The sequence below is a fragment of the Oryza glaberrima genome, chromosome 5, assembly GCF_000147395.1.
Source record: "Oryza glaberrima chromosome 5, OglaRS2, whole genome shotgun sequence".
Classification (NCBI taxonomy): Eukaryota; Viridiplantae; Streptophyta; class Magnoliopsida; order Poales; family Poaceae; genus Oryza; species Oryza glaberrima.
The window spans coordinates 2423707-2435215 of NC_068330.1; the positions used below are offsets into that span (position 1 = coordinate 2423707).

The following is an 11509-nucleotide window of genomic DNA, read 5'->3' on the forward strand; positions in this document are numbered from 1 at the left end:
TTTTAAGAAGAATTTGAGATGGCTTCCTAGCGATGTTCTCTTGTCAAGAAGCACACGCATGTCTCCCTCATCTTATGAGAAATGGATTAATGAACCAGTTATTATTCTATTATACCTCTAAAGAACCTATGTAAAATCCTATATTCCACGATGCCAGGGGTGGAGCCAGGATTATATCAAGAATATGGCTTAATCACTAGAGTATATACTTCTTGAACAAATTTTAATAAGAAAATTAGCAAATTCCTTGGTATTTTTTCCGTCAGGTGTAGGGCCCTGCATGATGCCCAAACATTCTGGACATAGAGAGGCCACCTTTGACACGCAGAAGTTTACACGATTTAGTTTTCTTATAACATTACTTCATTTCAAAGTATAAGTTCACACGAATAAGATAGTGTTCCTTTCTAGTGAAGATAAAAATAAAGTTAGCAAACGTAAAATAAAAACGCCGAAGGAAGACCTGAAGGATGGAACACTGTCCTCCTTGGCAGGGGCGGATTTACAATGGGGGCGGAGGGGTCTTGAGACCCCACTACCGCCCCCGAGACAGTGGAGACCCCCTAAGCCCTCACTAATTCTTTTTTCCATAGATCCATAGGATGTGGGGATTGGAGGTTCGATTTATACTGATGTAGTTTATTCAGTCCCCACTATTATTTTTTTTCTAGATCCGCCCCTGCTCCTTGGCTAAACAATGTTAATTTACATGCCTTACGACTGTCACATTAGAAATGAAGCACAAACCAAACCAGGTAATTTCTATTAACAAATCGATCAATTCTCATTCCAATAATATTGGCACGGCTAACAATCCCACATGACAAACTCTTACAACCTCTAGTCCTAGTTGAAAATACCTACAGCCCGATTAAAATTTACAATTACTTTATTTCATAATCATAGAAAATATATTAAAATTAATATAGTTCCACTTAATCCATAGATAATTGAAAATTTTTAATTCAATTTTACTCTATTATATTGCCCATTAATTAATTATAGTAATTAATTTAAGCAGATTTTGGCGCCTTGACTGCCTCGAAGCGTGGCTCCTTCGCATCGAACTTCTGCTTGGCGTACACATCCATGTACTCGCCGAACACGTACTCCGGGTACTCGCCGCCGGCGCCCACCGCCGGCGAGATGGTGGCCTCGAACGCCGGGTTGTAGAACGACGCGACGGAGCGCCGGTTTCCGTCGCGCATGGGGAGGACGCGGTGCCACGCGCTGCGGTAGCGGCCGTTGCTGAGCACCTCCACCTGGTCGCCGGTGTTGACGACGATGGCGTCGGCGAGCGGCTGCACGTCGACCCACTCGCCGCCCCTGAGCACCTGGAGGCCGCCGACGCGGTCGTCCTGGAACAGCAGGATGACGCCGCCGGCGTCGGTGTGGGCGCGGAGGCCGGTGATGAGGTCGGGGCGCGGGCACGGCGGGTAGTGGCTGACCTTGGTGCCGAAGAACGGCGCGTGGCGGCCGTCGCCGGTGAAGGCGCGCCTCATGCGCCCCTTGTCGAGGCCGAGGTTCTCGTCCATGGCCTCCATCACCCTCTCGGCGAGCCCCCGCAGCGCCGCGCGGTACTCCCGCATCGTCTCCTTGAACTCCGGCGGGTTCGACGGCCACTGGTTGTCGTCGTGGAGGTAGAAGATGTCCTCCCAGTCCATGTCGTCCACCGGCGCCGCCGCCTCGCCGCGCCGCTCCGCCGCCATGAGCCCCTCCAGCGTCCTCACCGGCTCCGACTCCATGAACGCCGCCTCCCGGAGTCGGTAGCTCTCCAAGCACACCTTCTTCACCCGATCAAGAAGCTCCTTCGGGACGCCATGGTTCACCAGCTGCAGTGATCCCAAGTGATTATTAACCATCATGATATTGCTGTCATGATCAGCTAATCACCAATCATCACATGATGATCTGGTTAACTCGATAATGAAAATGAATTACATTTCCGGCTTATGTTATAAGTCACCAACTAACCGTTAACTTGCATTATAATATAATTTTCGGTCGCTGTAACAATTTCAGCTCCAACTAAAATACTCTCTCCGTCTAACAATATAAGGGATTTTAAGTTTTTACTCATAGTGTTGATCACTCGTCTTATTAAAAAAATTATGCAAATATAAAAAAAATAAAAAATTGTGTTTAAAGTACTTTGGATAATAAAGTAAGTCAAAAAAAGATAATAATTTCAAAAATTTTTGAATAAGACAAGTGGTCAAACAGTGCAAGCTAAACTCAAAATCTCTTATATTATAGGACAGAGGGAGTAGGAGTGAAGCTAGGTGCGTTGGAGATGAACTAGAGAGTTGGAGATGCGTTTTGACTAGTCTACAACTTCACTCCAGACTCAACACCTGGAGCTAAATTTAGGAGTTGGATCTCTACCAAACAGACCCTAAAAATGCACGCAGATCTGATTAATTAGCTACCTGGAAGAATCCCCACTCCTTGCAGCCTTTGTCGATCTGCGCCATCGTCTCGGCCCTCTCCGCGGCGGTGCCGTCGAGCTTGGAGAAGTCGATCACCGGAACCACCATGGCTGAAACCTTGAAGAAGATGGTGGTTTAGAAGTTCCTTGTAAAGAATATCAACTTTGGTGTTTTCAGTAATTGAGCTGCTAATGCTGCTGCTTAATTAAGTTGTGATGGCTTGAGTTAAGCTGGAGATGGAGATGGAGCATGGATGAACGCATATTTATAGGGTAGAATTGCACTGACCAAGGATGGACATAATAATTTATTTTGCAATAATGAACAAATAGTTTGCTTCTAAGAAATAAACAGGATAATTTGGTCAAAGCACAGGCAAATGTTGGAGCTGACCTGGCATCTGCCAGGTTATCTGGGATGAAGCTTCTGGGCAGCGACAGCCGTTGGATGCTTCTGGCAAATTGGTACTATTTGCATCTCCATGTAATTATGCACCAATTGGAGCAAGCTGATGATGATCATGTCCTTGTCATACGTGACCTTTGAACTAACCCTCATTACACTGGCAGAGGATTGCCATGTTGACAGGACAAATCCTTGTACCATGATTTCATATTATTGTTCACATGAATGATGATTCATAATTCATGGAGTTGATTTAATCTCGTTTATCATGATGGTAGAAGTTTAGTTTATCGAAAATAATAAAAAGAACTCGACCCTTGAAACTAGTAGAATGATCTTTATTAAATTAAGAAAAAAAAACTATACAACACGACACTAATAGGATTCTCATAAACCACTTAATACCTTCTGCCGGACCGGCGAAAAATAAACCACTGAACATAGCCTATCTTGTTTGGTGGGAGGTACGGATGTAAACTCTTAGAAATAAAGTCCGTCGTCAACTCCTATTATTTTTTACTAAAAAATATTTGCGTATGGCGGTATCTGTACCAACAAGCACTCCTCAATTCTTGGAATTCTCTCGTGGAAAATATGTGAGACTATGACAAATTTCTATCAACAAGGTAAATTTTCCTGAAAATTGGCATCTGAGATAGTCGGTGCTACTCTCTGAAGATTCACACACCAAAGAGTCCAATGATCGATGGCACAGTATTCCCTGAGGAAAAAGAGAAGAAAATGAAAAAGCTTGCTGCATCTTGCCAAAGAACAAATTGTTCTGAGAGTGTTATTGATGTTTCCTGGATTTTTTTTCTCTCCAGGAAAGTGTGAGGAAAATGGCTGGAATTCGTAGGGGCCAGAATTGTGTTCCTCTCTCTATCTGTGTCTGAAACTCTGTCTCTGTTTCTGCTTGTGAATTCAGAGTTGCCATCTCCTTTAATTTGGTCACTAGCTCATCCAATTGCTCAGACTTCACAGTGGACTTGTTGTTCCTTTGCTCTTGTGTTTTTTCTGCAAGTGCAGCAAAATTCCATAAATCCCAGTCACTGCACCTATCAGCATGCAACTGGGGGACCAAATGAATTAAATTGTCCATGTGATTGTCAAGCTATCAGATGGAACCTCGGTTCCCTCTTCCATTTTGTTTCCATTGTGGATATGTAAATGAATATTTCAGTAAATGTTTGCAGCAAGAAATTTTGGGACTCCCTGTCCTCTTCTGAGGTTTCTTTCAAACAAAAAAGAAATTTTGGGAAAAAAAATTTCTTCAGGTGTAAGACGTATAAGTGCATAACAGAGCAATTCATTCCGGAACCCTACTAGTTTTGGCCTTGTTTTAGATATATTGTTGAGCAGGTTATTTTCACGAATTATCGATTTAATAATATGATAAATTATTTTTTAAAAAAGTTAACAAATGACTTAAAACATGTGATTTAAACAATACAGTACAAAAAAGTATTTTTATGGAGAAACATGTTTTTAAGCTTAGATCAAATAATTTGTTTTAATAATCCAGTGAATAAGCTTAAAAGAACGTAGAGTTAGTGGTTGATTTAGGGCTAATTTTTCCTTTGGAAATATGACTATCAAAAATAGATGGAGAGAGAGTGGATTTATGAAATCAGTTTACAGCTACGTATGGAAGAAAGTTTAGGTCAATTTTTTCGTTAAAGAAAGTTTAGACCCAATTATATTGCATATTGTCAGTGCTATCAATTCTGTAATTAATTTCCACGTTGAAATCGGAATCTGGCCGTCGCATCACGTCAGTGTAAAAAAGATAATAGACGGCCAAATGAGACCAAGAAAAACATTTGGCAGGCAAATGTCGCCATCACCTTTACCTGCATAGGAGGGTCATGTAGAATTAGGCATAGTTTGGTGAAGTAATTAATTAATTACATAATGCCTTGTTGAGTTAATTATTCAGTTAGTTGCCATTCGTTCCAGATCAAGAATTCAAAGATTGAGGATGATATATTTAATTTGCATGTTGCAACATGTATATGTAAGAAAAGATAAGAGTATATATCACCATTGCATCAGGGGGTTTGCAATTTGCATCCAAGATAACAAAATATATTTTTCTTGAGGAACATTTGAATTCTTCTCCTTCTCCCATGCCACTGGTGATGTATGCATTCATGCACGTGCATTTTGAATAAGTCATTTGTGATAACTAATATACCTAATAGCCCATGAAGTAATCATGCATGAATCAATTAGTTGGAACCGTATCTATATGTCCATGAAAATAAACGCATTATATGTACGATGGACCACATGGCACGTCGACGAAGAACACATAATGAAAAAGAAAGACATTCCCATTTGCCAGTCCTAGCTATGTTGCATTAGGGATGATGTGAAAGACAAAAATTTTTAATCAACACAATATTGAATTGAATTGAAATCTTTCTCGTGAACTCGAGAAATCTCCAAATTAAACATCATATATTATCAGTTCCCTCACATTGTTCTTGAGCAAAACATGCATGCATATGAAACGGTCAGCAGCCACACAATTGTCAAACATGGATGATCAACCGTGTGCATCTATATATTGGAACTTTTTAAAAAGTTTTTCATAAATATGTTACTAGAACTACTATAGCGCGCGTAGCTGCAAAGTTGATTTTCTCACTGCTCGATCTTCAAATATCACTCATTTTTTTTACGGTGATCGTTGAAGGTTACTACTTACTAGTCAATGTACACGTGTTGCGTGTGTTTTGTGGTCGGAGTTGTATCCTTTCATTCTCTTTAAACATTATTTTTCTTCTTATTTTTAAAGAAAAAGTAGCAACCAAGCGTTAAAAAAGACAACAACAAATAAGAGTACATAAATTTGCTAATTCCTGAAAATTCATATTTTTGGCTCTAGTAGATGGGGATAACAGTCCTAAAGGGCGTTTGCCTACATCTGGTTATTTGGTGATGAAACCAGGATTTCTTAATTTTATTTGGTGCAAGGGCTATTAGGCCAAATTTTATTTAAATTCCGATAAGTACAATAACTACTATTGAAATCTCAAACTATGGGAGATGCCTACCTACGGCCCCTACCATGCCCTATAGGTTATTTTTCATGAACATTGGGAAATTATAATATATTCTTTTTTAAAAAAAAAGTGCCCCCAATTTCATTTGAGAACACAAAAAGCTGAGTGAAAATAATCAGAAAACAGTTCCAATTTTGTCCGATGCAGAACAACATATCATGAGTCGATATCCTCTCTCTGCATCAACTTGTTCGGAGATATATCAATCATCCTTTATGACTTGATTTGCTTTCTTCATGTTGCATCGACCGGTAGACTAGACTCTTTGAGTCCGTTTATCAATCTACTCTTTAGAAGAGAAGTCATACAAATGGACAACACAATGACTACGTTGTTTGGGTTGATGAGAAAAAAATTAAAGTCATTGATAATGACAAGTAATCAATCAAACAATGGTATATATGCCAAATCTAATTAAGCATGACACATATCCAACCAAATACTTGGCAATCTATCCAAGCATCCTGGGGTGCGCTACATCCCAGAAACTTCTAATTTTTGCCACATGCAGAAAATTATTTATTATTTACAGCAGCCAACCAGCTGATTAATTGGCCTATAAAACCCTCATTCCCTAGCTCCATTTGAAGCCATCAACTGCAAGCTTACATCACACTAGCTAATTAGCTACTTACTCTTCTTCTTGCTAGCTTGCTAGCTTCTGCATTTAGACATTGCAAAATCTGAAAAAACTTGAGAAATTAACTAAACAAAATGGTTGTTCCGGTGATCGACTTCTCCAAGCTCGACGGCACCGCCGCAGAGAGGGCTGAGACGATGGCGCAGATCGACAATGGCTGCGAGGAGTGGGGATTCTTCCAGGTAGCTATACATAATCAGATCATGTGTCTTCTTAGTTGTTGCAGAGATCGAAAGTTATAAATCCTCAATTATATATAAGAATAGTTGGTGCAGCGATCGAAAGTTATTCTCGATGAATTTAAACATATCAACATATTGTGACCAAAATTATCCTTACATTTTTAAGAATAGTTAATCAAATGAACATGTGATGATTGGTGATTAGATGATCATGACAGCATCCATCATGTTGATTAATGATTAAGATGGTTAATAATCACTTGGGATCACTGCAGCTGGTGAACCATGGCGTCCCGAAGGAGCTTCTTGATCGGGTGAAGAAGGTGTGCTTGGAGAGCTACCGACTCCGGGAGGCGGCGTTCATGGAGTCGGAGCCGGTGAGGACGCTGGAGGGGCTCATGGCGGCGGAGCGGCGCGGCGAGGCGGCGGCGCCGGTGGACGACATGGACTGGGAGGACATCTTCTACCTCCACGACGACAACCAGTGGCCGTCGAACCCGCCGGAGTTCAAGGAGACGATGCGGGAGTACCGCGCGGCGCTGCGGGGGCTCGCCGAGAGGGTGATGGAGGCCATGGACGAGAACCTCGGCCTCGACAAGGGGCGCATGAGGCGCGCCTTCACCGGCGACGGCCGCCACGCGCCGTTCTTCGGCACCAAGGTCAGCCACTACCCGCCGTGCCCGCGCCCCGACCTCATCACCGGCCTCCGCGCCCACACCGACGCCGGCGGCGTCATCCTGCTGTTCCAGGACGACCGCGTCGGCGGCCTCCAGGTGCTCAGGGGCGGCGAGTGGGTCGACGTGCAGCCGCTCGCCGACGCCATCGTCGTCAACACCGGCGACCAGGTGGAGGTGCTCAGCAACGGCCGCTACCGCAGCGCGTGGCACCGCGTCCTCCCCATGCGCGACGGAAACCGGCGCTCCGTCGCGTCGTTCTACAACCCGGCGTTCGAGGCCACCATCTCGCCGGCGGTGGGCGCCGGCGGCGAGTACCCGGAGTACGTGTTCGGCGAGTACATGGATGTGTACGCCAAGCAGAAGTTCGATGCGAAGGAGCCACGCTTCGAGGCCGTCAAGGCGCCAAAATCTGCTTAAAGTTAAAAATAGACTTTTATTTGTGAATTAATTAATTGATTAGTTGCATAAACTATACATAACCGCTTTTGCTATTCAAGATAATAAATAGGTGACCTTACAAAATTTAAGTGGTTATTATTGTCATGAGAATACAACTATTGTTATGTTACAGTATATAGTTTGGTATTTTAGTGTGTCACGGTTTGTCAGTAGGAATATATAATAATGTAATAGATCGTGTTGTTATATATACATGAATAAACTATATAGATTTTTTTAATTAAGTTTTGTCCTATTTATTCGTACGACATGTAGTTTCCGTATCATTAATGACAAAACAAAATTGTTATCCCAATTCCTCAGTAATATTATTAACGACTCTCATGCAGGGTACATTTTGACTTTTCTTAATGATTCTTCTAATTTGTGACGTTTAAGATATCATACCATATAGTACTACTAACGATTGTTTTACATACAGGCCATACATTAAAAATTAAAAAGTACTCCTATGTTGACCTAATGAGTAGGATGTTATTAATGGATGAGCCTTCAGTGGCTTGTGTAATTTACAGCTGTGTCACTGACACGTGAATCATAATAAAGTGGGACTCATATTTCAGTGATGCTAGTACCCATGATACGCACTATTCTAATAAAAGCTCCTTTCCCATTTTTTAATTAATGCTATGAGAGAAAGTATAAACCAAATTAGTCATACAATCGTACCCTAGGCGGGTGTGCCGACCTATGCATCATATTCCATATTTTCCTCCAAATTCAGATCCTGATACTGATAGTGTCGGATAACATATCACTCATACTATATCATGTTCCATATTATTTTATTTGAATTAGATTCAAGAACGAATAAACTATTTGTATCAATAGTATATAAATATTAAATATAAGAAGGCAATTAAAGTACCGAAAGAGATATATCAAGGAAAATCTTTTAAAATATTACATGCGAGTTCGTAAAATAGTGATTAACCAATCGTTTATCATCATATTTGTAGGTGGATTTATAATAGATGTTCATATATGTTTTATAACATACGGGCGGATACAAGTCTTCACATATCCTAACCCATAACTTTTTATGGATTTGGATTCGAAAAGTATCTGGGATTCCATTTTCTCTCTCATATTCTTCCCGCGAGTCTCGGGTCAGGTGGGTGGTCGGGTAATACCCATCCCATTTTCACCCCTAGTAGGAAGTGACCAAGCATAGATCAGGTGATAAAATTTACCAAAAAAATTGGCAAATTTTGTATGAGAACCATATGGGTCTCTCGAAGTAATTAGTAATTGCTTTTAGAATGTTGTGTGCTTAATTTCTCAAAGAGTGTAGCTGATCCTTAAACTTGTATAATTGTATCATCTAGATCTTTAAACTTTTAGAATGCCGCAATTATAGGTCCAAGGACTTGTTAAATTGTGTTATTTCGATCTCAAACTGCAATTACCTCATAGGGATCCTATATAGTTTGCCACATAGACGCTGACGTGCTATAATCAACTATCCTACCTCGAGTGACAAGTGGGTCCACTAAGAGTTCTTTTTTCTTTCTTTTCCGTTTTTCTTTTGTTTCCTTCTTCTCTCCTTTTTTTTCTCTTTCTTTTCTTTTCTTTTCTCTTCTTCTGCTCATGGTCATCGTGGAAGCCATCTAGGGGACACCACCAGACGAGGGTGGATGGATAGCGGAGGCCGGAGGGGACACCACTATGGTGGCGAAGCTAGAAGGGTGGGAGAACAGCGGAGCCTGGAGGCAAGGATGGACAGACGAATTGTAGAGGCGCTTTCGTCACCGCTGCCTAGGAAGCAAGAGCAAATGGTGGGGAGCGACATGGGGACAAGGGTTGGTGGGATGGCTATAGCAAATTCCGGAGCAAGCTCTTGCTGTCTAGTGCTAGCGAAAAGGCGGAAGGAGGGATAGCGCCACCCGTTACTATCAGGTGCCGGAAGAACAAGTCACGGTTGCTCGTGAGATTGTCTTAGTGGGAGAGGGATATGTGACTATCAGTTGGTGTAGAATTAGTGATAATACCACATTAGCATCCATGTGGCGTGCCACGTGAGCACCACATAGATCTTGGAGGGGTCGTGGCGGTTTGCGACACAAAAGGGCACAATTTAATAGGTTTTGGGACTTAGATCTGTGTTTTGAGAGTTTAAGGACATATATGACACGGTCACATAAAGTTTTAAGGACTGGCTGTGCACTTTACTATTGTTCAAAAGAATATAGTAATAGTAGTAGGAGTTTAGTACACTCATCACAAGTGCGTTAGGTCATATATGGCATGACACAACTCCACGTTCCACGTTGGATTTAGAGTTTAAAAGTTAAATTAGAGTTATTTCCATGTTGGATTTAGAGTTATTTCAATTTGTATATTTCATCTAAAATAAAAACAAAATAATTTATCTAAATATTACTTATCAATATAATCACAGCTACGGTTCACCGATTTCTGAAGCTGAACACCCAGCTGTCAGTCATAAGAAATCTTGATCTGGAGTACCACGGGACGGTTTAGGGTGCAACCGTAGATCACTAGATGCCAACTTTCTGGACCACCATCAGTGCGCGTCCAAATCAGTGCTCCAGCCTCCATGTGGTAGCGACTCTGCCATTGGCGACAAGAAGGGAACAGGATGCTATTGCACAGAGCACACAAATGGATTGAAAGAAAAATGGCCACAAAGGCTCTAGCTACCTCTATGATGGAATGGTCTTTTTTTTTTCTCTCCTTTTCTTTTGCGTTTTTTGGATGATTGGTCCATAGTGGAGCAAGATGCCTTAGCTGGAGGCTATCCATATCCCTGGTATAGCATAAATGTCTTCTGTGGCGTAGGTTATGCCAACTTACATAGTAGAAATTTAGGCCCTGTTTAATTCTAGAGGTGAAAAGTTTTGGCGTGTCACATCGGATATACATATATATATTTGAAGTTTTAAACGTAGTCTAGTAACAAAATAAATTACGGATTCTGTCTGTAAACTGTGAGATGAATTTTTTAAGCCTAATTAGTTCATCATTAGCAAATATTTACTGTAGCACCACATTATCAAATCATGATGCAATTAGGCTTAAAAGGTCGTCTTGCAATTTACACGCAATCTGTGTAATTAGATCTTTTTTCTATATTTAATACTCTATGTATGTGTCCAAACATTCGATGTGACAGGGTGAAAAGTTTTTGTGTGAGAACTAAACAAAACCTTAATAGAAAAAAGGGCATGTAACTAGACTCAAGGTTGTCTACGAAATTGTTTTGAGATATTTTGCGTTTTGAATGAATTTTGGTTACTTGTTGGAGGGAGTTGGTACACGAATCCCCTAAGAAATGCATATAAATAATTGTTTGAAACAAATATGGTTTTAAAGCGTATTTTATCGTCCTCGGCATAATTTCCCTCAAGGATTGGTACCAAGTCATCCAAAATAGTGATGGTTTTTGGTTAGGTTTGGCATCACCGAAATTTTATAACTACACCTAAAAATATTTAAGCACCGACTTGTAAGACAAAACTATTTTTGAATTTTAGAACTAAAATTTAGGGTTAATTTAGAGGTATTCACTCGCTGTTTTCATCACTTAATGTTACATTTTAAAACCATGAAGAATAAAACGTACTACCTCCTTGCACAAATATATGACGTTGGTTAGTTCAATTTTGAGCTAACCAATGTCAAACAA

The 11509-nt window shown here is 41.0% G+C and overlaps 2 protein-coding genes across 2 annotated transcripts; one reads left to right on the top strand and one right to left on the bottom strand.

Annotated features, from left to right (window-relative positions):
• Positions 1 to 635: 635 nt before the first annotated feature.
• Positions 636 to 2677, bottom strand: LOC127772979 (1-aminocyclopropane-1-carboxylate oxidase-like). Its single transcript, XM_052298983.1, has 2 exons — positions 2430 to 2677; positions 636 to 1832 (listed from the first exon to the last, which is right to left on the bottom strand). Exons 1-2 carry the CDS (start codon positions 2535 to 2537, stop codon positions 1014 to 1016), a joined length of 927 nt encoding a protein of 308 aa, XP_052154943.1. The 5' UTR covers positions 2538 to 2677; the 3' UTR covers positions 636 to 1013.
• A 3804-nt stretch (positions 2678 to 6481) lies between these two features.
• Positions 6482 to 8084, top strand: LOC127772978 (1-aminocyclopropane-1-carboxylate oxidase-like). Its single transcript, XM_052298982.1, has 2 exons — positions 6482 to 6724; positions 7000 to 8084. Exons 1-2 carry the CDS (start codon positions 6617 to 6619, stop codon positions 7816 to 7818), a joined length of 927 nt encoding a protein of 308 aa, XP_052154942.1. The 5' UTR covers positions 6482 to 6616; the 3' UTR covers positions 7819 to 8084.
• The last annotated feature ends 3425 nt before the right edge of the window (positions 8085 to 11509 follow it).